Source organism: Phodopus roborovskii, unplaced genomic scaffold (assembly GCF_943737965.1).
Source record: "Phodopus roborovskii unplaced genomic scaffold, PHOROB, whole genome shotgun sequence".
In the NCBI taxonomy this organism is placed as follows: Eukaryota; Metazoa; Chordata; class Mammalia; order Rodentia; family Cricetidae; genus Phodopus; species Phodopus roborovskii.
Window position 1 is genome coordinate 6,845,617 of NW_026126418.1, and position 27,206 is coordinate 6,872,822.

Genomic DNA, 27,206 nt, shown 5'->3' on the forward strand with positions numbered 1-27,206 from the left:
TTCAGGCCAGAAATCATTGTCTGCCAAAATGAGGAACTACTGTGAATCCTCATTTACTATTTCCTAAGGGTCAAGGTTTTGTGATTTTTTTTTTTTCTTTTTAAATTTCAAATAGAAACTAGTGCTTGGTATTTGTTTTCTTTTTGTCATAGAGGCCCAGCATCCTAAAGAGTAACATTAAAGCAAATCAATCTTGGTATTAAAACCATTGTGATATTTGTGTGTGTGTATGTATATATATATTTCATTTCAATCAAGTACTCATTTGTAAAGATACTGTGCAATATATAGGCTGATAAGGAAGTAAAGGAGAGAAAGTACATTCAGAAAAATTCAAGGCATGTTGTTTTGGTCATATCTTTACAGCTAAGGCCCAAGTGAAAGTCAGATTCCAGGTGCCTCTTACAAGATGAATGTGCACACTTGTGACCTGGGTTTGGAAAGATGTCATACTTATCTATTAGATTGAGTGCAGAGAGTCCACTTAGCATAGTAATCTCAGATCTTCCCTCTGCATCAATCCTGCAATCAGCTGCACTGGCTTGAGAGACTAAGCAGGGCTTGCCTTACATAGCAACATATGGCATGTGTGGTTGAGCGTGGGGCATTGAATCTGGACAATTATTTCCATCTGTTCTTAAACAAAACTGTTCAATTAAAATTTAAGATTACTACCACCCACACCTCATCTTTACACTCCCCCTCCCATACAGTACATATTTTCAGAGTCCAAAAGCATTAGAAAGACCCCTTACCAATTCCACAGCTGTGATCATCTGACCATTGAATTTTAATTTTTTTAAAGTCAGATTTCACTCTATAGTTTTTCAACTATAAAATTGTAAGTGGCCTCCCTAGGTCTATAAAATACCTTCAAAAATAGACCTAGGCATTAGTAATGTTACCCACTCCATAACACCTAAATTTCAAATTTTTATTCCCTTCACAGGTAGATAAACTGTTACAAATCAAACTGAATATATGTGGTCAGCCAGTGGTAAAAATATGTAGGAGGAATGGAGGTCCTTATGCTCATGGATAAGCACTAGGGGAGACAGGGATGTTAGAAGGAATGTATAACCTGCTATCCACCCAGAAGGCTGGGAACAGACATGAGTTCCAAGCTTGGTGACCTTTGTGTAATCTGTGTGCCTAGAGACTACACCTGATCCTCCTCCAGACCCTTATCAAATGCTTTCTCCCAGAACCCATTATAGATGGTGCCATGTGCTCTTTTTGAAAGCTTTGATGTGGTCACATTGGATCTTTATTTAGCTTGCTTTGTTTCTCGAAGAGATTTATGTATGCTTTATTGTATACACAGGATTGATATTATCACTAAAAGTTTTCACCAACAGTGCTGTGTTTAAATATGCCCCAAATGAACCACTTGGGGTCAGACTCCTGAAGTTTGAGCTAAACTACATAGTCATGTTGAACTGAACTGCCTTCTTGCCTTCTGAGGACAATCACTCTGCTCACCATAGATGTCGTGGAGACCTCTACAACAATCTATCTCCTGACTCCAAATTTATGCTAAATCACTTTAGTCCCCAAGGAACATAATCCTGAAATCATATATATTAGTGAAATGTGCCCCAAATTACACTCTTCCCCATGGAATGTACTCAAATAAGAAAATAACATTAGAAGAGTCTGCATGACCAGGAACTTCAAAATAAATCCTTTATGAAAAATACTCTTGTAGACAAAGAAATGAGATTAAAGTCATACAAATCTTACCATTGGCATAAAGCATTTGAATTACAATAAAACATCACAAGTTTCCAAGGAGAATTATAGACAACTCCAAGCTGTTTATTTCAGGACTGAACAGTCTTAAAGAAAATAGAAGCTGCACTGAAGGAACATCACACAACAGGGCAAACCTAACAAACGTTCTTGTAGTCCTGGGTGGTAGATGTTCACTAGGCTTTAAACATATCTCTGATTTGAGAACTGCTGTGATAAAGTGCCGGGGGAAAAAACAGAAACAGAACACTCACTTTAGCAACTTACATGATCAGCAGGCTACCCAGAAGCCAGCTGGAGTCCACCTGGCTTTCATTGAGTGTTGCTAGTTACTGCTCAAGCCCATGCACAGTGTGTCAGGAACAGGGGCCGAAGCAGTGCCTACAGGAGGACCTCGGCCCTCCCCTGGGGCCCACACAAAAGGGAACTACATTTTGAGGAGACAGACTGCACTACATTCTGAGTGGCAAGTGTCCAGCAGGCCACTCTTTCCCTTCTCTGTCAGTTAGGGCTGGGTTCTGCTAAGGAGACACCAGGCAGGACATGGAGCACCTCTCCACATTCCATGTTTTCAACTAGAATTGTTTTCCTGTTTTTTTTATTTTTTATTTTTTTATTAAGCTGATTGTTTTTTGGGGGGTGGTGGTGGGGGTTGAACAGTTTAAAACATCAAGGACACAGGTGACATTCAGAGAAATGTTAATTCCATTCCAGTGACCTCAAGACTTGTGACTGAGTGTTAACTTGTTCGGATTGATGACATTTGGCTCATTTTTCTGGATTCTGGGAATTGGGAAGCACCAGTCCATTTCATTCCACAGACAATCACATCAACTATGAAACAAATGACAGCTACTTTGAGAATGCTGACATTTAAAGAGTATTTCAACAATCCAATGACAATTGACTGTGCCCTAGTCACCCGCTTAGGGCATCTAGGAAAATAATCACCAAACACCACACAAAAAATGTAGTGGCATTTTATATTAAGACAATGAAGAGGATTTAGGGCATGCCAGAAAAGTGGGTTAATAACAGAAAGAAAGAAAGAAAGAAAGAAAAAAAAAAAAAAAAAAAAGGAAAAGCACTTCAGTCTTTAGTTAGAATAACCTCTAGTAATTAAAACTTTTTCTGGTTACAGGAGATTAAGGAAACTTTAGATAAAGCAGTAGCAAGCATTAAGAGAATAGTCTAATTGCACACATAATACACATAATTCACAAATTAGTCTTAGTTTGCTTAATACTGGTAAAAATTCAACTTTATACCAGTTATGAAATTTAACTGTGAGAAATCATCCAACGCCTGTCAGTTGATTTTACTAGGGTGAAAAAAGCTCTTCTTGCATTCTAATTCACCCTTTCCTCCTTTTCAGTTTCGGAAGGGAAAATTGACCAGCCAGAAATGGTCATAGCCAAAGGACAGTAACCAATTACCAAACTACAGTCACCAACAGGCCTGATTTCTGGTAGGAAAATATTTGACTTGGAGGAAAACCTTTTTGGAACAACATTTTTGGAAGAAAAAACAATTGTTAAGAAACCATGACCAACACACTGTATACACAGTCCTGAGAATGCTCAGGACTGGGGAGTGGGGGGGGGGGAGCAGGACGACAACTAAGAAGTGTCTATAAAACCAGCTTGATCATTTTTACTTTGCATTCACGGTGACTGAGTTGTCATAAGATAATCAGTTGGCTCATTACAACATCCAATTCGAGAAGTTATAAAACCATGTTAGATGCACATCAGCTGATGGACATTAAATAAAGCACTGTGTCAGTAGTGGGGACTGTCACACTGGTTCCCCACTGGTAAAGCCAGTGTTGTCAGTGTTTTGTGGCTTAACATTGAGCTTCTCAACACAACCACTAGAAACATCTACTCCAACTTGCTTTACAGGAAGGAACATCACACTTGGAAAAGTTCAACTTAGGCAAAAAACTTAAGATGCTGGTGTTAAAAAAAAAAAAATGCCAAAACCAAGGCAGGAAATGACTGTTCTTACCACCTAATACAGGCATCTTTTAAATAGAAATCTGACCAGGAAGCTCTTAAATATCATTTCCTTTTTCAAAACACAGAGGGGAAAGGGAGCTGATATTTTGTGGTGACATTTAACTTTCTGATAAAAATGTTTATTATGGAATATGAAAAAAAGTAAGAACACATTAGAAAACAATATCTCAAATAGTCCAGTACATTTTCAAAATAAATAAAAATAACTACTGCTTGCTTTTTCAACAAACCCCACACTTATCCAAATGGGAAACAACTGCAGGAATAGGGCAATGCAGGTTTCCCTAGGCAGGAGGTGCTGCAAGTGGCTCAGGGGCTGCTGAAGGCGCAGCTGAGAGCGTGTACTCCAGGAAATCGACTGATGATGCACGATGAGCTTGTGCTAAGGGAGGGGACAAGGTCTTTCCTTCACCTTTATGGGTGGAATGGAAGCAAGGAGAGAGAAGCGAAGTGGTCAAAGCGCCACTTGTGGGGGGATGGACTACAACTGAAAAGCAGACTCCTCTGTCTGTCAAGGTCTCTGGGCGTCCTCTGGAAAGCAGAGCAGATCTAGCACTGGCCAGCGGTTCTGATTTGGCCAGAGATAGAAGTCCCTTTTCTTATGACCAGAAAACATAAACAATCTTCAGTAAACAGTAGTAGATGGATCCCCTTAGGTTCCTTGTAAGTGCTCTAATTAGTTGTAGGGCTCCCTGAGAACTAGATTCCACAGTACAACAGCATAATGATCACCAGTCTCTCCATGTTAGGAACATCTGGCCATACCAATACATTCTACAGAATATGCACAGAACTGGAAATGAGCTGGACTAATACCACCCACTCAAGTTCAACCACAGTGACTGCCAACATTGGTTTAGACATCTCTCAAATACCTACAATTTAAGTTTTAACAGATTCTATTGTAAGGAAACAAATTTTATTTATTTTTATTTTATGTGCTTTGGTGTTTTGTCTGCATGGATATCTGTATGAGTGTGTCAGGTCTCCTAGAACTGGAGTTACAGATAGCTGTAAACTGCCATGTGGGTGCTGAGAATTGAACCTGGGTCCTTTGGAAGAACAGCCACTGTTCTTAACCACTGAGCCATCTCTCCAGCCCCTTGAGGAAATCAATTTTATCTCAATTAACTAAGCTAAATCAAGAGGGCTGACAAGTTTCCTGGTTGTAAGAGTTTCTGTAGTCATCCATAACATGCCTGCCATTTAATGGCAGATGAGCTGAATCACTTTTAATGTTTACCCTGCTGCTTTTGTGTTTGCAAGCAACAGAAGACATGCACAGGGATGTGGGGACCAAGCTGCACTGAACAGACAAGAAAGCTTACACGGCAGTGGCAGTCGACAGTTGGCAACCACATTGTCACAGTATTACATACCGGAGAAACTGCTGCCTGCAGCCCCAACATACGCAAGCAGGGAAGAAGCACTAGGTGCTCAACAGACAAGATGCTCACACTAAATGAGTAAGAGCTAACGCAAGCCCCTGGTCCTTAGTGAACAACGGGGAAGGCAGCACATGAGAACTTAGGCTTTCCAGGGACCATGGTTCAAAGCTTCTGAAATTCACAGGCGTCAACTGAAATGAGAACTCAGCACCTGAGCAGCAAATTTCTCACTGGTGTCAGCACAGGCAGTAGTGATTCTCATGTTTAATAGAGTCATCAATGTCCTAAAGACAGCCTCAGTTTCTAAGGCACCTAGTATCATTAAACAAGAGCTTCAGCACACTAACTCTGGCCTTTCTTTTCTTTACAGTGAAGTACATGGAAAAAGCCCATGAAGTACAATGGAGAGATACACTGACAAGCAGATTAGGCACAGACCTTCAAATGTTAAATTTCTGAAGACACGGGGGACATGTAGATTCCCACGAAAACTGTCTCAGATATTTGTAACAGTAAGAAGTAAAAGACCTCACGATGACATTTGCTGCTAGGTGTTACACCTCTCCCACTGCTTGTTTGGATCTTCTTTTTTGGGACCAGGCAAGGAAGGCACTGTTTTTCGTATGGTCTGTAGTCCTTTAGCACAAGTAAATGGATGCTACACTCCTGCATCAGTACTTCGTGGCTGGAAGCCTTCCTTCCGAAGGCCACCCATGTCAAAGCGAGTAGAGACTTCACAGCGTACTAATAACGTGTCATCCTTAACGAAGGTTCCCTGTCTTAAGGCTTCCAGGTGCATAAATGTTACATAGCCAAAACCTTTGGGGTTCCGTGGAATTGTGGGGCGCTGAAAGGCAAGCAGCTCTGGTTTAGCATCCATGACCTCTTCATGGTTTTGTCTTATTACTGCTTCAGACTGATCAAGAATTGTAAGGCGTATTGTACCCTGGAAGGGCCAGGGGAGATGGCTGTCATACTCTCCTTGCATCGTGTGGACAAATAGGGATATGTAGTTTGCACAGCGCTGAGCAGTTGGTAACTGAAGGTGCAGGCGCATGCACAGCTTGTACCCAGGTCTGCCTGTGTAGAATCCGGGGCTATGGATGACGACAGGTTTCTCCTCTTCTTGGGATTTCAAGTGCATCCCAAAGTTGCCAATCTTCCAAATATAAATCCCATTACACTGCTGTGCTTCCATTTCAGCAACTTTGTCCTCAAGGGTACGAATGGTTCGTTTGAGCTCGCTTACATGTATACTCTGAGTTTCCATTTTGGCAGTTAGTTCCCGGATTTGATGGTCTTGTCTTACTAGGCGACTTTCCAACTGTTTGATAGTTTCCTCATAATTTGGATCCTCTGGACAACATCCTCGGGATGGAGAGGAAGTATCACATGAACGAAAGGCAAGGTTTACATCATGAACAGCCTGGGCCAACAGTCTCATATGCAACTGGGTATTCTCTTGCAGGTGCCGTGCCAAGTGATTTCTCTGCATCTGAAACAAAGCACAAGCTACAAGTTGGGAGCACTCACTGAGGATGAGGAAAAGGACTAGGCCAGGCACACAAGAGGTTTGAAAAATAGCATCACAATTTCTCTAACCTTTATCACTTCTCTGTGTTGTCACCTGAATCAATGAAATAATCCTCTTATTTTACTGGAGCTAACTGATGATCACTCTTAGCTGTTACTTCAATAAATCTCTCAAAGTAGCATCTATACCCATCTTTCTTTGTTGACCCGAAAACAACAAATACCCAGGTCTCTCTTTTCCACATGCTCCTTCCTCTAATGTTTCTCTTTTGAGATTGCAGCTAATAAAATCTTTGCAGTAGGAAAACAAGGCAAAGCTTTCTATAGACCATACTTCCTTTCATCAATATCATTTTCTCCCCTTTAAAACTACCTGAGCCTGCCTGTCAAGTCCTCAACTACCACTCATGAAGCTTATTTATTGCAAACTGCCATCTCTAGAGTATTTGAAGATCATCAAATTCCTAAATGTTCTATGATAATCAGAATTATAAAACAATGTATATTACAGAAAAATAACAGGTGATTAAAAAAGAAAATAGGCTACCTATTATCTGTCTTAGTATTTGATATACTTGAAGTTTTTTTCTCTATGTACACAATACAGAGTTTCCTCATAACATTTAAGTATATGAGTTACCATTCTATTTAATCTTTTAAACTGAAGTATGTTCATTATAAGTACTTGTAAAAAAGCATACTCCAGAGAAAACAAGGCCAACACACACAGCAAGCTGTCAGACATTTCACACTGTGACCCCATCTTGAAGCTAACCTGGAAGACCATGACAGGACTGTCCTCCTTACCAGATGCACTTGTTCTGAACACTGTTCATTCAGGTTTCTTTCCTTGCTTACCTCTCTTTCCTGTAACATGAATTCTGTATCATTGCAATACTTCTTCCTCTTCCCAATCAGTTCTCTGAGCTACACACAGGCCATCTCCATTCAAATGTGCCAGAGCTGGGTAGACTCAATACCATCAAAATACCTTTTCTTTCTGTATAGCTCATCCTGTGTTCACTCTTGTTGAGGTCTTTCCCTTCAACCCAGTGACTAAGGCCAGAAACCCACAGTCATTCTGGATGCCCCCTTTTCTCAGTCTGCCGTATCTACTTTGTTACTAAAACCTTCCCTCCTAAATGTGCCTGGGATTCCTAGATCTCTCTCTACTCACTTTCGTTTCTTATGCTGCCTTATTTTGGGTGTTGTTAGCGAAAAGTTCATATACCGCCTTTCCTTACTCTACTTCACATCTTCCATGTTGTTGCTGGATTGAGTAATATAAAATGAAAAAACTCAAAACAAAATAACAACAACAAAATAAGTCACTACACTCACTCACTTTCTCTTGTCTTCTTGGACATTCTTTTTGGTAAAATTTTATTTTTATTTTAAACTACAGGTGTGTGTCTGTGTTTGGGGATGCACGGAATGAGGTGCTATAGAGGCCAGAGTTGTAGGACTCCCTGGGGCTGGTGTTCCAGGCCACTGCAAGCCAGCTGCTGCAGGCAGGTGCTGGGAACCATGAGGCCATCTTCTAGAGCTGCCTTGAACGTTGTTTTTCCCCACCTGTTAAGATTAAGTCTACAGGAGGGCAAGATGGCAATGGTGTCAGCCACCAAGATTGACAACCTGAGCTTGATCCCCGGGGTCCACATAGTGGAAGGAAAAAAGCAACTCTTATAAGCTGTCCTTTGACCTCCACATGCATACCATGGAACACACACACCCACATACACACACACTGATGTGCACGCATGCATATGCACAGACACACAAAAAAAAGGCAAAGATTTAGTTTAAATATGTCTACCGAAATACAAAGTCCTTACTAACTGTGTAGTAGCATCAATATTTATAATAATTTACACCAACAGTGTTTACATGTAAATGTTTTCTAAAAACTTAAATTTGTTGGTATTCTTTGGTATGGACCTGAGTATTTTTTTTTTTAAATTCATATTCCAGAATTCAAAGAAAACTTACCTTCTCATGACAGCCAAAAACACTGAATGTGCAAGGGATTGGAGCTGTAGGGCAGTCTAGGTCATAATGATTAGGCATCTGAAAATCAAAATGAAAGCTGAAAAATGTCTTCCCCTGCATATCATGCCCTAGAACTATGTTATTATCTATGGCTTCTTCACAACTCTGAGAGAAATTAAACATTAACATCTTAATCACCCAATTCACTAAACTTCATTTCTTAAAATGGGCTCATTTTCTACTGTAGAGAACTGGCGCCCTCTTGTGGCATTTTTCAAGAAAACACCCCCTTAACAACTATTATGGCAAATCCAAAGCCCTCTCTGTGGTCTAGGCCATTTAATGAGGGTCAGGTCATACATTCAGTAAAGCCCCCGAACAGACTGATTATGATAATCTTTTATAAATCATCTTATCTGTGAAACCTGACCTATTTTGGCTCTACTGGTTATTACGTGGTAGAGACACAACCGTCCTAGGCTAGACACATCACCCCACACTCAACTCAAGTGACCCTGTGGTCATAGGACCGTCTCATCTGCTTCAAGACAAGTGTCACCAGACATTTGTTATTCTTCTGAAAACAGGAATGACCCTGGCACAGTCCATGGAGGCTTTTTATTTAACATTTCTAGAAAAAGATCCCAGGACTTCCCCTCATGTGTGTTTTTGCCTTGCTTCTTTGTGGTCCATGATGCCAGCTGAGGCTGTCAGTAGAATGAAGCTGAATCAATGGGATGGGAGCAGATTGTTCTGCCATTTTTCTAGGTCTCTGAGCTGTCAAATCTAGGGCTGATCACTCCACATTTGCTAAGTCTGCCTGTGAGGTTCACATTTTTTCCAGCTCTGTGATCATCAATAATTTCGAACCCACCAATGTAGCCAGGTTTCATCATCATGGTTAAGAACTGAATGATGATTTTGGAGCACGGCCTGATGAGGAAATGACGCTTGCCTCTCTTCTCAGCATTGCTGATGTGCTTGAGAGTATCTGCTAGTATATTCATGCACACCATGATGAAAGATGGTAGAGGAATTTCCACCTTTAATTATTTGGGGACTCAAAAGTATCTTTTTTAGGGTGAGACACATTAAAGGAAGTCACATTTTAAAAATGGTACCAAGGGATTAGTGTGTGGTGGTACATGCGTTTTATCCCAGCACTTGGAGGCAGGGGCTGGTGGATCTTTGTAAGTTCAAGACCAATCTGATCTACACAGTGAATTCCAGGCTAGTCAGGGCTACATGGAGAGACCCTGTCTCAAAAACAAAACCAAACCTAGAACCAACCAATCAAACAGAGAAGGCACCAAGGGGCTGGAGAGCAGCTCACTGGTAGAGTATACTCACCCAGCCTGTGTGAGCTTTGGGGTGTGAAGGCCCAAGACAAAGGAAAGGAGAGGAGTGGGGGAGGGAAAGAGGAGGAGGGACAGAAAGAGGGAGGAAAGAAGTCATGTGAAAGCAGGGCCCAGTTTCCACTAGAAATTGAGCCATAGTTGTGGACTGAGGTGAAGTTAATGTCACAGCAAGCATTAAAGTTTAGTTTTTCTGATGTTTCATTATGTTTTTTGTCTTTATTAAATTTTATTTTGTTGAGCTTTTACAAGTATAGCATAGTTTCCTTTAAATACTGAGAACAAAAAATAAAACCAGGGGTATGGGATGACTTCATATACATGTTTAACATCTTCAAATTCTTGGAAAAATACTACTAATAATACATGGGAACATTTAGTCATTTTTACTAAGTAAGTAATCAGTGAGCTTTTCACTTACAGTTTTTTCGGGCTCACACAGATTTAGTGACTAATATTTGTCCTTTGTGGTAAACTCCCTAAATGCCAACAGATAGCAATTGGATGGAATTTTCCTTTCTTCATTAGTAATTAAAATATAACAGTTTTCTATTACAACTGTTGCCTTTGATGATGCTCAGCAGTGGTCTCAAAGTCCTCTGCATGCCCCACAAGCTGGTGCTGCACACTGCTGTGCTATTGAGCAGGTGAGCTTTCTTCTGTTTCCTCCTTCTCTCAGCCAATCTCTGGACAACCAGGCCCTCATGTCAGTGTGTAAATATACTCTTTTACAAGTCTGTTTTTTAAGGCCTACAAATACTAGATTTTTGTTCCTTTGAAATATTAATTACATTATTTGTATAATATTTTTTTGTACAGCAAAATGCTTCAACATATACTGATTTTAAATTTTCAATTAAAAAAAAAGTAGCACTTTTTTAAACTCTTAAGAAAATTGAAATTTGCAAAAGAAATTCCTACCTGTTCTCTGATGAGGACTGTACCACAGTATTCACAGGTGATATTTGCCAAAGGACAGGTCTGATCATGAATCTAAGTTGTATAAGAGAATTAAGAAATATATGAGAATGTCTGAAAAAGTAAAAGGACTAATTTTTATAAAGTAATCTTTTCACCGTGAGCAAATGAAGAACATTTATTTATACAGTCACAATATGAGATTTTTAGTAGTTAAAGAAACTCAGTCTTCAGACTCAATTTAAACAGTTTGTTAGCATGCAAAACAGAGATGACTTCTTTTGCACTTGAAGCAGAGCACCCCCGAGTAGCATGGAGATCACTGTTGATGTAATTCTCTAAGGGCAAAAGTATTCAGCCAGCAGCATGACAAGTTAATTACAATTCTTTCAGTAAGTTAATAAGCAAGCAAGCAAGCAAGCGATCAAACAATCAAAAAACATTAGAACATGAAGGGTGAGTCCCATTTTCTAGAACACAGTAACTTTGGTTTAATAAACAGGTATGGTGAGAAATAGACAAACCTTCCTCATTAGTTCATGGAATTTGTTCAAGTTGAGAAAGGTACCAAATTTGTTCCAATTATGACTAAGATTTTACATATTTATTACTAGCAAGTTAGCTGACTATTTTACCAATAGTTGACTATTTTACCAACACACTAAATATAAAATGCTCAGTTTCCTAAGAAACACGTTTAGAAGGATAAAAGTTTAAGGAAGTAACTAAGTATTAGTTACAGAGGAACACAGACTAATGCAGCCTTTTATTTTAGTAAAGAGTATAAGGGTAGGGTTTCAATGTCGCCCCAACACTAACAACACTGGATGAAGCTAATTAGCCTCTTTACATCCCAGTAGAATGAAAACAACCGCTCTACTATTATGATGCTGCTAGGCATCATACTGTTTCTTTTTAAAGGTTAACTTCAACTGAAGTACAATACACAACTGAAAAGTGAATGGTGCCAATGGCTTACTATCCACGGGACACACTTTGCAATATTTAATAAATTCTTTCTTACATATGCAGTAGCTCACACTCTTTGTGAAACAAGTCTGTATACATCTTACATAGCAGTCATGTTACTTCTTTGTCTGCCATCGGACCATTCCTTACAATTCAGGCAGGGAGTATATACCTTTCCAAGTAGCTCTTGCTCATTGTTTACACTCAGTACTTAGTTTAATGCTTCCTAAGGACATATAAATATAAACTCCACATTTATGGACCAGTGAGTTCCTTGAAACTTTATTTCTTTCATAAAAATTAGCTTTTAAAAACTGAGCTGGGAGTTGGTGGGGCATGCCTTTAATCCCAGCACTTGGAGGCAGAGGCAGGTAGATCTCTGTGAGTTCGAGGCCAGCCTGGTTTACAGAGCGAGTTCCAAGACATGCTCCAAAGCCACACAGAGAAACCCTGTCTCGAAAACAAAAACCAAAAGCCAAAACCAAACAAATTAAAATAAAAAAAAAAATTAAAATGAAAACTGATAATGTACCTGGGTGGTATGGCACACACCTTTAATCCCAGCACACGGGAGGCAGAGGAAGGTGGATCTGTGAGTTTGAGGTCAGCCTGGTCTACAGTGAGTTCCAGTATAGCCAGGGGCTACACAGAGAAACCCTGTCTTAAAAAATCAACTATAATAAAAAAACCAAAACAAAAAATTCATTTTTTGTTTTTTTTATTTACATCCTTATCTAATGCTAACTCTTCAAGTATGTATTTTAAATGCAATGAACAAATCTAAGTTTGTACATACCTCTTTCTCTTCAAATGGCATGGACACAGCACAGTTTACACAAGAAACCTGTCTCCTGGGACAATCCTCGATAATGTGTATATGAAAGTGGCACTTTTGGAAAGGACGTTGGCATTGGGGACAATTCATAAGAGCAAATTCACAATGGGCTTGATGATCCTATAATGAAATAGTTGATTAGCATTTAAAACCCTAAAAATGATTTTTAGAGACAATCTTTTCTATGAATACAGTTCTTTCGTTCAGAATTAGTTTTAGCTGTCAATTTGACACAACACATGTCACCTGAGAAGGGAGTCTCAATTGAGGGACTGCTCAAATCATATTGGTCTCTAGGTATGTCTAGAGGGGACTGTTTTGACTATTAACTGATGTAGGATGGCTCAGGCCACTGTGGGTGACCTCATTTCATTGGCAGGTGGCCCTGGGCTGTATAAGAAAACTAGCTGAGTAAGGGCCTGTGAGCTAGACAGCAAATCTGTGTTTCTCCAGCAATTCTGTGAGTCCAGGCCTGACTTACTCAATAACAGACTATGATCTGGAACTGTAAGCCAAATACAGCCTTTCCTACTCTAAACTGCTTTTGGTCAGAGTGTATCATCACAGCAACAGACACTAAGTAAACAGTGACTAGCTGGGTGTTGGTGGCTCACACCTTTAATCCCAGAATTCGGGAGGCAGAAGAAGGTGGATCTCTGTGAGTTTGAAGCCAACCTGGTCTACAAAGTGAGTTCCAGGACAGGCTCCAAAGCAATACAGAGAACCGTCTTGAAAACAAACAAACAAACAAACAAACAAACAAACAAAAACCCAACCAACCAAATCAAACAAACAAAAGAACAGTGACTAAAGCCCACATTCTCTAGCCATATAAAGCATGAAGGCCTTAATGAAGTCTTTCAAACAATAATGTGATGTCAAGGATATAAAAAGAATATGAAGTCTCAAGTTAATATTTCCAGTTAGAGAAGTTTTGGAAAGAAGTTAGATTTCCAGATTAGAAATTTATTCTGTGCTGAAAGGAACACTCCCACAAAAAGGGCTGAAGAGGCAGTTCAGTAGTTAAAAGGGAATGCTGTTTTTTAAGAGGACCCAAGTTCTGTTCTCAGCACCCACATTGGGCTGATAACTCCAGGGAATCCAATACCTCTTCTGACCTTCATGGGGGTAGGGACACACACACACACACACACACACACACACACACACACACACACACGAGAAACAGAGAGAGAGAGAGAGACAGAGAAAGAGAAATGAGTAAATCTTTTAGTAAAAAAGACCAAAATAAAAGGGACAGACTTCAAACTTGACCTGAACATTAAGTTTCAAACAGATTATTACCCATATTTGATTTCTGGAAAAAACAAACAAAAAACACCAAAGAATTGTTTTATTTTAATTAAAAAGGAAAAGAGAATTATCTCTTTGCTTCAGCTAATTTCCAACTACATGATTATTCAGAAAATAATATAATGTGCAATTTAGAAAAATAAAGTAAGTACAATGAAGGTACTGAGATGATGGCTGTACAACACTTCTTATTTCAAAATGAGAGAAATAAAGCTATGGGGTTAAGACGTAACTTGCAATTAAGGAGCTCTTCAACTGTAGAACTGTAGATGTGCTGATCTGAAACTCCCAAGAGCATAGGCTTATTTTATTGCTTGGACAAAGCCAAAGCAGAAAGAATAAAACATTTTCTAACTTTGCACATTTAATGATGGCAAGGATTTATTCACCAATTCTGTTCTGCTATAATGATACACAGATAACAGGGCAAAGTTGTTATGCTCTAGAGACTGCATTGTGACAACAGTTAGAAAACATCCTTAATACCTCGAGATGTCGCAGTTCCATCTTTTGCAAACAGCCTTTATTTGGGCACTTTACCGTCAGGGACAGAATCTCTCGCTTTGCAAAATTGTCAGGAAACAGTTGATTTTCCAACAGTATTTCATTGTCAACTGGACACTTGTGACCTGCATCCCTAAAAGAAGTGGGAACTTAGAGTTAGTAGCCTGAAGCCTACACCTCGTAAAACTGACTGCAGCTCTCCATATGAAGTAACACATGAATTATACCACACAGCAGCAACAGAATCATAGTGCACTGTGAAGTTTATGAATTCACTTATGAAATGAATGCAAACTAGCACTGTGCTATTTATCAAAAGCTAATAGGCTGAGATTGTGGGATAGATCCCAGCTAGACAATAAGCAAAACAATGAATAAAATTATAGTTTGATTGGCATAAAAATGAAGTGAATGAAGGTCAGTTAGGAAGGAATTCTGGCAGTCTGGCTGGCTGTGCTCTGTAAGACTTCTACAGTCTATCAGTATTAGCAACACATTTATAGCATATTGCTCAGTTACAAAAAGAAATTGAACCAGTTAGCAGTTAGCACCCTTCTGGGGCTTCTGGTAAGCTTTGAAATGAGGCCTATGATATGTTATATCCTGATCAACAAAGGGATGATTTTATTTGCATACCTATGATTAACTATAGTAGAGCTAAAGGGACTCTGTGGTGGGCTTTTCAGTATTCCCTCCCACCTTGTCTTATGGTGGGAAAAATCACCTTCAGGAAACCTAGGAGTTTACCATTCCCTTTGAATTTTTTTTTAGTATGTCTCAAAAAATCTTTTAGAGATATTCTTATTTTTAATTATGTGTGTGAATCTGTGTGGAGGTATGCACACAAGAGTGAAGCTGCTCATGGAGGCCAGAGGTATCGGATCCTATGGAGCTGGAGTTATATGAAGTTATGAACCACGTGTTCGGGGATTCTGGGAACTGACTTGATTTCTCTGGAAGAGCAGTAAATGCTCTTAACCACAAAGCCATCTCTCCAGCCATCCAGAGATGTTTCAATCTTGTCTAACAAAATGTGATGAGGTAGGTCACAGAAGCCTTAATCCATCACTGAAACATTACTTCAGCTCTACTTGTTGCTATGACGGGAATATCTGCTGTCAAACAGCACAGAACTGACCAAAGTGAGACAGAGCTGATCTTTATGGTAACTGTTAAAGATTACACAGTGCATGCCACGTATGGGATCTCTGAATTTAAGGCTAGCCTGGTCCAGTTGTAGCCTCGAAGGAAATGGGACTAAAGCCTCAGATTTTCTTTTGTGGGATTTGTTTCTTTTTCTCATATCACTACCCTACAACTTTCAAAATTTTTTGCTACAAAGATTAGCTAGTTATCTTCCAGGACACTTGATAAAATGGTACACATTTCTCTCTATAAGAAATTGGCTAGTCACATGTGTTACCCATTTTACTGAATTACAATATATTAAAACAGACAGGAGGATGAGCCTTAAACACTGATTGCTGTGGTTTAAACTGGCCCAGGGGACACTGTGACCTCACAGGCTGGGCTGAAGGTGATACTATTAGCATCTAGAGGACACACAGCAGGCATGAAACTCAGGGTCTAACAGAAGACTCCCTGCCAAATAAAGATTTATCTGGCCTAAAATATCAACAGTGCCAAGGTTGGGAAACATAGAGAAACAACAAAACACATAACCCTATCTTCTAAAGATCTTATTGGTTCAATGCCAGGCAACACATTTCCTCTCAAATTGATGAGATGTGCTGCTCCCTTATAACTTAATTAAAGTTCCAAGTATGGATATGGTCACCTTAATTAAGTTTTATTGAAAAGTTGGTACAGAAACTGAGAGGCACAAATCCATAGACCACTGAGTATCCCAAGATGGCCTTAGCCTACTCAGGAATCATTGCAGTTTGGTCCCAAATGTAGCAATGCTCAAAACAGAGTTTTGGAGAAGTGACTGGAACTCAATGAGGGCTCTGACCTCCTCTGCAGATTAATCCATTTGTGGGTTCACAGTCTGTTGGTCAGTGTGAAGGTAATGGACTGAACTGAATGAGGATCTTTTTCTCTTGTATATTTTAATCCAGTTATTTACATTCCAAGTGCCTATTGTGAGGAAGGCACTATTCCTGTAACTAGAAGAAACCCACTTAACATCTCAGCCTCAAGGAACTACTTCCCACTGCTACAGGCAGGGAAAACAACAACAACAACAACAACAACAATAACAAAAAACAACAAAAAATCCCAAAACCATATTGGGGTGTTTAAAGGCAAAAGTGCTAGGGGAAAAAAAAAAAAAAAAAAAAAAAAATCAAAGCTTAGCCTGTTAAGGAAGGATCTCCATGGAGTGTAGGAAGGCAGGCAGGCTTGTGGTTTGCTGTGGTACTGAGTAGCCAGTTCAACAAGGCAGGAATATTCCTGGCACTTACAAGGAACAGCATGAAGAAAGGAGTGGAAGGAGAGCGGGCACTTGGAGAGGGCAGAAAATGAATCCCATACACTCCCAGATAGTTCGTGCACTGTGTTCTGAGCCAAGGGGACATCGTGCGAGGTATATGCCAGGACTACTCTGGCTGCTGTTAAGGAGACCGAGAGAAGGCAAGGCTAGGAGTAGAAAGGTCTGTTAGAGCTGACGTCAAGCAATACATTTATGTATGGCTGGCTGTGTGAGCGGGGGCAATAGCAATGGGGGCAGAAAGAAAGAATTACATTACGGAAATGCTGGTCATTTTACAGTTGCTCATAGACAGGAGACAACAGAATTTACCACAGCTAATATCAGAATACATAATCACAGAATCCACATTACTCATCTGTTGGATTTATTATATTCTAGTAGCATAACTTAAGGCAAATTAAAAATAACATTTTTTACTATTTAATTTTAGTATTAGTATAGAATCCTCTCCTAATCCTAATCCTTTCAAGCATTAAAACTGCTTGAGGTAAAAGTAGTTATTTACTTTCCAGTTTACCTAGAGGTGAGGGATGGGAAAACATAGAAGCCTCCTTTCATACTGCAGTACAAGCTAGGACAGGACCCTAACTACCTCTACCTCACTTTTCTGTCCAATCTTTTTTTTTTCCTGAGCAGCCTTTTCTGTCTGCCTATTTTTGGCATGACCTATCTCTCCTCTCCTCTGCTCTCCTCTCCCTCTTCACAATTTATGTAGCCCTGGCTATCTGTAGACCAGGCTGGCCTCACACTCAGAGATCCACCTGCCCCTGCCTCCTAAGCGCTGGGATTAAAGGAGTGCACCACCAGCGCCCTAGGGATGACCTGTTTCTAACATGCTCTTTGTATTTGGTGTTATAGTCATAGTTCTTTCTTAAAATCAAATACCTTATGGATTTGATGATGCAGGCTTTGCAGAACCTGTGGCCACATGGCGTTTGCACTGCTTCCCGTAAAGCCATCAAGCAGATGGGGCATTCATACTTGCTTTCCAGAGGTGGGTCAAACTCCACATCATATCCCTGGATCTCTTCCATAAAGGAGCTGGAGAAGGTCCCCGTGCTGGCAGATCCACTCACATTGTCATCTTTCATTGCAGCACTGCAGGAGGTGGCCATGGCAGCACAACAGTCACTTGAGGACTGGTTGGACCCACAACTGTTTTCACAGTTTAACAGACTCATAGTAGCTTTGTTATCAGTCAATCTGTAAACAAAGCAAGAAAAACAACAACAAAAATGCTTAGCATGCAAACATATAGTTTATCTATACTAGTCACATAGTAGTCCACACAAACTGTTTCAATATTATTTACAAAACAACTTCTAAAGTGTCTGAGCTTTGTTTCATATTTCTACCACTTCATGGTAAGTTGCCTGAGTCTCTTTTTTAAAAAGTTTATGAATCACCCATGCTGAACACAAAGACTAGATAGATCATTTAAGGAAAGTTCCTTGTCTAATGAAATGACAACAGATGGCTCAAAAAGAAAAACACTTCAATTACAACACCCTATCATGTGTTTACAGGAATTTAATGTTCACTGTTATGCCCAGCACATAGCACAAGAGATTTTTTCATATAATAGTAGATGCTTACTAAATATCTACTGACGAAGTTCTTCATGTCATTAAGGGTCCAATAGGTATTCTTAACTGAAGAGAATAGTACAGCCAGAAGGGATCCAAGTGATCACACACCAGTACTGTGTGTGTGTGTGTGTGAGAGAGAGAGAGAGAGAGAGAGAGAGACAGAGACAGAGAGACAGAGACAGATAGAACAGAAAGAGCTGGGGCAAGTGGAACCACTCAGAACCAACTTTCTTCTTCAGATCTAGAAGTCCATGTGGATTTCTAAATGCTCAGAATGGCAATTTCTATTATATAGGAAGAATGGAGTTTAAACGTGTATATTTATCTCCTTCTGCCTTCAGCCAGATCAGATGACCATGTTTCACTACTAATGACTGGAAAAACATGTGAGGTTTCTTTGCCTATGGAAAACTATTGTGCTAGGAGCAGACAGATGATCTCAAATTCTAAACTGTTTTATTACATACATGGGATGTGAATATTTAAAAGCAACTTATAATCCTATAACCAGCCATGTCTTCAGCTTAATCATCCTTGAGGAAAATTCCTAATGTAAACTATAGTTCCAGAAACAAAATGCAAACCTCTATAGTCAATACAGCAGACAATAACCCTCATGCCTGCCTATATAAAAATTCTGTCTGCCAGTTTGCCAAATGGAGGACTAAGCAGCAGTTACCAGGTTACTTACATGGCTCAGTGGGTAGACGTGCTTACCTCTAAACCTGACCATCTGAGTTGAATCCTTAGACCCATAAATTGTCTTCTGACCTCCATACATGTGCCATCTACCCTCCTCTCACAAGCATCACATACATGTATTAAAGCAATAAAACCCCTAACAATAACAACAACAACAACAACAACAAAGAGGTTCTAGTTGGGTCCAGTGGAGACAGCTCTGCAATCTTAACTAGGGAAGCTGAGGTAGGAGAGTGAATTCAGTGAGATCCTGCTTTAAAGTCAAAAGAGGGTTGGGAAACAACCCAGTGGTAGAGGACTTGCCTGGCATGTGAAGCTCCAAGTTCAACCCCCTGAACTGGAAATACAGACAGGTGCTCACAGTCTTTTCACCCTTTCTGCAAGCCTCAGAGGTGAAGAGTGCCTGCTCTTCCAGGGGATCTGAGTTGCATCCCTTCTCCCATGTTGGGTGACTAACCTACCTGTAACTCTGGCTCCAGGGGATCTGGCTTCTCTATGCAAGTGGACTTACATGTACAGACACACATATAAGTAATTAAAAATAAAATAAGTCTTAAAACAAAACAAAACAAAAACCCAAAAACCTAGAGAGGCCAGTGCTTTGGCTTCAGGGGCAGTACTCAGGCTAGGCTGAGCAGTCTGCACCTAGGCCTTTCTCAGTCACTTGGTCATGACTTAGGCAAAGCGGACAATCCTATACTTCAGTTTCCTATCTTGTACAATATCGAGAGGTTCCATCTGAGAGTTCCTGCAAGGTCTACATGTGTTGATATGCACGAACACTGAGAGCTATACCTGGCAGTCAGAAAAAGTTATTACTGCATACAGTTTTATACAGTATTGTCTTCGCCTATTAGAGTGAAACCATAGAGCTTAAAAAGATCAACCTGCCTAAGATCACCAATGAAGAAACTAAGTGGGATCAAACCCCAAAGTCTACCTGACCCCAGAATCTAGATACTTCTGCATTACATTATGTTTATCTGTTTTTTGACAAAATCATTTAAGATTTATTTCTTTTTATTTTTAAGTGTTGTCCATGATTATTACATTGAGTTGATATAACTCCAAAAATTTACCTGTGAACTCATACCATTTTACTTTATTTTTGATTAAATTTTGAAAAGTTAAAATTATCTCCCAAAGCCTAGCCATTTCTAATGTGAATTCCCAGGAAAGGCTCATTCTGACTGGAAGACAGGAAGGAATGAGGGACAGTGGTACACATGCCTTTCTCCAAAGACTGAGTATAAGACCTCCTTTACTGTCTTCATATTTGAGGGCAAACGACAGTTATGACATACCATTAATTGCATCCTTTGTAATGTTCCTTGTATCTACTCCTTTCATCATGTTTTCTGAAAGTATTAATTGTTGGGTGAGAGGCCATGCAATTTTTAAAAGTTTCTGATGCATGATGTTGCTTACCCAATATATATCAAAGGCTTTCTAATCTCCACTCCCACACACTATATACAACAGTATCCATCTTATATATCCTTGATAATAACGAGTCCTTAAACTTTTTAGCTGTTTTGCTTTGCTTAGTAAAGTCATTTATGTGATAGTAATATTTGTTACTGAGCTGCACAGCACATATCAGAGTGCTAGCTGTATGGCAGACATGAAGAACTTCCTGCCAAATGTTTAAAATTCAGCTATGGACAGTCTCTATACTGCTGTCTTGCTGTCCAGTTCAAGATCTGAATGTCATCTGATTTAAGGAGTCCTTTTGATGAACTACATGTTCCTAGGAAAACATGCCTGATAGATAGTAACAATTCCTTAAAAGGATTTCCATTGAGGAAGTGCATTGTTTAAAACCTATACAAGCATCTGTGGACAAAGGAGTGGTGACAACTTAAGGACAGTGTGAAGGGGACTGCTCTATTCTGGGAATGCATTCTTAAACTTTCTCAGCAGCCACTATAACCTGTAACCTGCTCAATATCTCTCCTTGGGAGCTGCAGGGATGGCTAGGTAGTTAAGAACAAGTACAGTTCTTTCAGAATATCAAAGTTTGGACAGCAGTATCCATAGCAGAAGGCTTACAACCACTTATACCTCCAGCTCCTGGGGATTAGATACCTTCTTCTGGCTTCTGTGGGCTATACCCCCGAGGCAGGCGCGCGCGCGCACACACACACACACAGAGGTACATACAAAAATTAATTAATTAAAAAGATGAAGATTTCCCCTCTCAATGTTGTCAAGGTGGGGGAAGAGCTCACAAAGAACCACTCTTCTCTGAGGTCTGACTTGCAGTTGAAGGCTGCTGGAGGAGACATTTTCTGCAGTAGTTTAGCCTTTGTTGAGTTGCCTATGCTCCTGGGGGGGGGGTCACCCTAATTAAACTGATTGGTTTACCAAATACGTGCATACTCATATCAGCTCTTTCGGTGTAAAACGCCAGGGGTGTTATTAGGAAAAAAAATTGTCACCATCAAGTTGCTTTCATTACTTCCCATGCTTGAAGAACACTGAAGATCTATGTCTTCATATATTCTTCAGATAATAACCTTGGAAGTCTATGGGTGTGTGTGTGTGTGTGTTTAATATACTGCAATATTTTAACACATAGTACAGTAATTAGACGGCAATTTAATTAATATTAGGGAGATTAAGCTAAAACAAACATTTGAGTACCATTTAGTGTTTTAATGTTTACTTTTTCTGAAGCAAGTTAAAATATTTTCCCTTTACTTTTACATGTTGCAATGACTTAAGTAAAAAGCCACATCTCTAATTTCCCTACAGTGAAAAGCTGTCTTCATTAACACTTGGAGAAGAAGGAAAAGTGCACTGAATCAGCTACTGAGGTGAGAACATAGTGTGGCATGTGTACAAACACTACGCTCCGGGGAGTCCCTTCATGAGCTACAAAATCCCACTCCAGACTCACTAAAATGAGTATTTCTCAGTGTTTTTTTTTTTTTTTTTTTTTTTTTTTTTTTTTTCTTATTTGAGTGACTTTCTCCATGAACAGAGAGGGCAGAATGGAATTCACGTCATTCTTCACCTTGTATGTCATGACTGCATTCTGTGTGCTGCTGAGAATCTAGTAAGGACGCTTGAATGCAGTGCCATAGAGGTAACCACTACCAACTTATTTCAATTCCACAGTGAGTAAGTAATGAAACTAGCCTTATCAGAAATCATGGTTTCTATCTACAAATATAGGTATATATTATGATTCAAAGACAATGGAGTTAGATGCCTTACATGAAGGGTAGGGTGACCTGCACAAGCAGACACTATGCTAGGTAATATGGATGTTACATCTTGGAAGCATACATTTTATGTTAGCTGGAGTATATATATAAATAAGTATGTAATTAATAAATCAAAACCACATAAAAGAAAATACTGGCAATTACCTTTAATTTTCTACTATAAGGAGCTCACCTGGTAGGATTTACCAGGTGGAAGGAGAGAAGTGACTTGTCCTGTGACTTCCACATGAAGACACACACACACACACACAGAGAGAGAGAGAGAGAGAGAGGAATACACTAAAAATCATGTTTAAAAAACCCCAAATTTCTTTATTAACAGCAACTGTGTGCCAAGTCCTTAAAAATCCATTCTTGCTGGATGGTGGTGACGTACACCTTTAATTCCAGCACTTGGGAGGCAGAAGCAGGTGGATCTCTGTGAGTTCCTGGCCAGCCTGGTCTACAGAATGAGGTCCAGGACAGCCAGAGAGCTGTTATACAGAGAAGCCCTGTTTTGAAAAACAACAACAACGACAAAAAACCAGAACAACAACAACAACAAAACCATTCTTAAAATGCATACACCTGCAAATGTGTCACGATGGTTAAAAAAAGTGCTACAAAGTATTCAATGATGTAACTTAGTTACAAATTCACCATGCTTTTCCTTACTCAGGGATTGTTTGCGTCTCCAAAAGCCAGAAATTTTGGACAATTTCTTATACAAGTCAAGTGTATAAACTTAATGGCTCAGACACTTTCCTTAAGTCACATGATACCAAACAGTCTACACTCCACCCTCCATCTCAAAAACCAGAAAAAAAAAAAAAAAAAAAAAAAAAAAGAGAGCTCCTTTCCCTCGAGGATCATCAAAGGAGGTGTGAAACCCAGCAGCAGCTCAAGTCACAAAGCCTACACTAGGATGTGACAAGTTGTTCTCATGCTCTCAGAGAAACAAGCAAATCCTATACATCCAAGCTTTAGGTGCTTTTTGTTCACACAAGAAGACAGTCTCAGCTGGAGTTCCCCTGAAGCCAAATACTAGGAACAGCTTTATCGACACTGCGTCTGGAACAATCGCTAAAGTGTAGGGGTGGGGAGGGAACATTGGTGTCATCGAACTTTTTTTTTTTTTTAAACTTACTACTTAGGACCTCTAACGAATTTAACAGGGAACATAAAAATTCCCCCCAACCCCCCGTACTTTGGAAGTTTGAAGGGATTTTTTTTTCTTCTTCTTAAAGCCAGAAGGGATGGGAAAACCCAGCGGGCGATTTCCTTCCCTGGGAAGGGGAAAACACGAGGTGAGGATGTGCAGGGGCTGAGGAAGTGGGATGCAGAGAGCCAGGAGGTGACAGGAACGCGGGGGAGAGGCTCTTGACCAGGGGCGGGTCCAGGACTGTGGGGCGAGAGCGGCCCGAGCCGGGCCGTGCAGCCCCGGGGAGGGGACAGAGGGCGCCCCCGGCCTGTGGGAGGACAGAGGGCGCGTCCTGCACCTGTTAGAGGCCAGGGACAGAGGGCAGAGGCGGCTGGGTGCCAAGACAGGGGACCTCGGGGCGACCCAGACTGGAGGGGAGAGGGGGCCGAGTCCCGGACCCGTGTGAGGACATGGTGATGCTGGCTCCGATCTGTGGGAGGCGAGGGCCCGCGGAGATACGTCCCCGTCTCGAGGGGGAGCCGCGGGTGACTCTCCCGGGCCCACCGCCGCCGGAACCCAAGTTCAAAGCCGCTCACTCACCGCACGCACACGCAGAGACGCCACAGCAGACCAGAGAGGCTCCCTCGGGCCACAACGCGTCGCCAACACAGGCGGCGCTCCGAGACCAAGGGACTCCGATGCTAGACTCCTGGATCGAGGGCAGCAGCCGCTGCAACCGCAGACGGCCGGAGCCTTAGCCCCAGCCGCGGCTGCCGCTGCTTCCGCCTTCTCAACTAGCCAGGAGCAGCGAGGAGAGGGGAGAGCGTCCTGAGACAGAGTGGCCCTGTGGGTGAGCGCGCCCCCTGGCCGTAGTCCTCCACGCTGCAACTGTCAACCCCGCCTCGGAGGGTGTGTGTGTGTGTGTGTGTGTGTGTGTGTGTAAAAACAGAAGAAAATTGATGGTGATGGGCACATCAATAGCGTTGATATCAGCAATTCCAAATTATATTTTCTTAGACTTTTAAAAATTCTTCTCCTACTCTTTCCTTTTTGAAAAGTTTTTTCAATAGGTAAAAGTCTATATTAGTCATGTAGTCCTTCCTCTCACCAGTGCAGAAGAGTCTGAAACATTTTGTCACAATTGTTGCCATTTGCACTAGCACTATTCTCTGGCATTGTCATGGGAAAGCTGTGTCCAGTTTAACTGGATACAAATATCTACCGATTGTAACAGACACACTGCGATAAATTCCCAAAAGATGTTCACCCTCATCTGCAAATTTGACTCATCTTCTCCACTTGATAGGGAAGGTATTGCAGAGTCACATGTGCGTATCCTGAAACTAGAATGTTCACTTTCAAAACCAGTTTTTCTCCTATATAAATCTTGTGACTTTAGATCAAGTTACATAATCTATACTTGTTTCAACTCAGGCATCTCACATTCATGTCACATATTAATAAGGTTGCTAGGTAAGATAAGTAAATACATGTAAATAAATGGTTTAAAGTTATCTGGGGAATAACATGTGCATTAAGTAATAACAATAGTACATGTCCGTTTTTGCTGACATTTTAGCAAAATCATTCTTTCCAATTTAAGAATCTGTCACCACTCAGACTCAGTCCACCCTTTTAAAAGTGTGTTGAAATAGTTAAGACATGAAAAGTATAAAGGATTACCCACAAGTGTTTGTGAGCACATCAGACAATGTAATAAGTAAAAGTAAGCCAGCGGAATCGCTACACTCCAAGTATCCTTCTCTATTAACTGCCTTTCCCACTTACATAAATAAGCTCTTGAGAGATGGAAAACAGGTCATTATACAAGACCAGGAGATGGGAGAAAAGACCAGTGGGATGGCTCAGTAGAGAAACGAACAAGCCTTTAACCCCAAGTGTTGTTCTTTTCGTTACAGTTATAGGAATAAAAGCTGGAGAAGGGATGGGAGGTGAGTGGTCCCGGGTAAGGGTCCCAAGTAAGTGGGGTCCCAAGGTAAGGATCCAAGTGGAGAGCATAGCAGGTTCCATAGCAGGTGAGGGTGACCGAGGTGGGAGGGAATAACACGTCAGGCAGATAGAGCTTAAATGAGGAGTTTATTTAGAAAGGGGAGTGAGGGAGAAGGGAAGAGACACAGAGGCACCGGGAACAGAAGAGGAGAGAGGGGCAGAGAGAGGGGGGAAGAAAAGAAGGGGGTACCTGGTGGTCACCTGAAAGCAGAAGAGAAAGAGAGAGAGAGGGGAATAGAGAAAGCAAAAGAGAGAATAAGTGGGCAGGGGTCTGACTTTTAAAGGGGTCCTTTACACCTGCCTGCAGACTAGTACTCATGGAACCCTGAGCTGACCAGTGTACTGCCTGAGTGCATTCTGCCAGGTGACAGAGGCAGGCCAGCGCAATGCCTGAATCCTTACACCAAGGAACTTCAGAACCTACATTTTAGAAGAGAACCAATTTCCCAAAGTTATCCCCTGAACACAAAGTTATCCATGTACACAATGGCACGCGTGTGCACACACACGCGCGCGCGCACACACACACACACACACACACACACACACACACTTAAAAAGGGATAGAGAAAGGAAGGAAAAGGGCATCAAATTTCTTTTATTTATTAGTGTAAGCCCTGGGTTAGTTAGTTACTTATGAAACTTCCACATCTTAAACCATAGAAAAGGGATGATGTCTACATGAACTAGTAAAAGATGAACATTAGAGAACATAGCAATTGGCTTTCAAAAAGATCAAATGTTTTGTGTTTATTTCCTCATGTTTTTCTGAGTGTTCTTGAGGGACCTCAAGAATAGTTTACTATTTTTACAAATCCTATACATACTTTACTATTATTCGTACATAGAGTCTTGGACTCACCTGTGCCCTGGACAAAGGAAGTTTACACATCTCTTTTTGCTTGCAGTCAAGTAGGGCCTTGAGAAGGAGCTCATGAGCTGTGATGCTGAAGGATTCTTGTCATTTGGGGTGAACACATTTGATTTTCTCTCTGTTGCCTATGTTTAAACACCTTATTAGCTCCTTTTGTATAGCTGTGACCAAAATACATGCCAGAAGGAACTTAAGCAAGAATAATGTAATCTTAGCTTCTGGTTTCTGACATATAAGTCCATGGCATGTAGTGTGTGGCAAAGCGGAAGGTGAGCAGCTCACCTTACAGGAGACAGGAAGCTGAGGGAAGGGAAAGGATGGGAGAAGAGGAAAAGGTCAGAACAAGACACTGACTTAAGTCATGCCTCCCATCCCCGTGAGCTACCATCTCTGTCCAGACCTCAACTCCCAGTAGTTCATTGAGATTCTAATTAATGACATCTTTACCAGTCTCCTAAGTATTTCTCAATCAAGTTGACAGTTGAGATTAACCAACACAGCCCCAGAGGCCACTCAGAGTCTTTCAAAGGAAGAGGTGAACCCTTGTCTTGGAATGTCAGCCCACACTTTGGATTTACAGGAGCAGTTCTCTTGTTTGAAGCATTGACATGGTGTAGTTGCTTCTGAAGTGTAATCTAGCCCACC

General features: G+C 40.7%; 1 protein-coding gene across 1 annotated transcript; it reads right to left on the reverse strand.

The window, feature by feature from the left end:
- Window positions 1-1,672: 1,672 nt before the first annotated feature.
- Traf6 (TNF receptor associated factor 6) lies at window positions 1,673-24,463 on the reverse strand. Its single transcript, XM_051184107.1, has 7 exons — window positions 24,278-24,463; window positions 17,919-18,236; window positions 14,561-14,711; window positions 12,722-12,880; window positions 10,960-11,031; window positions 8,684-8,761; window positions 1,673-6,656 (listed from the first exon to the last, which is right to left on the reverse strand). Exons 2-7 carry the CDS (start codon window positions 18,212-18,214, stop codon window positions 5,820-5,822), a joined length of 1,593 nt encoding a protein of 530 aa, XP_051040064.1. The 5' UTR covers window positions 18,215-18,236; window positions 24,278-24,463; the 3' UTR covers window positions 1,673-5,819.
- Between the last annotated feature and the right edge of the window lie 2,743 nt (window positions 24,464-27,206).

Excerpts from the sequence above, each read along its gene's own strand:
- Traf6 (XM_051184107.1), bottom strand. The coding sequence starts at position 18,214 with ATGAGTCTGTTAAACTGTGAAAACAGTTGTGGGTCCAACCAGTCCTCA. Across the intron at positions 12,881-14,560 it reads TGGAACTGCGACATCTCGAG|GATCATCAAGCCCATTGTGA; the intron begins GTATTAAGGATG and ends ATTTCATTATAG. Across the intron at positions 6,657-8,683 it reads TTTTTGGCTGTCATGAGAAG|ATGCAGAGAAATCACTTGGC; the intron begins GTAAGTTTTCTT and ends GCTTTGTTTCAG.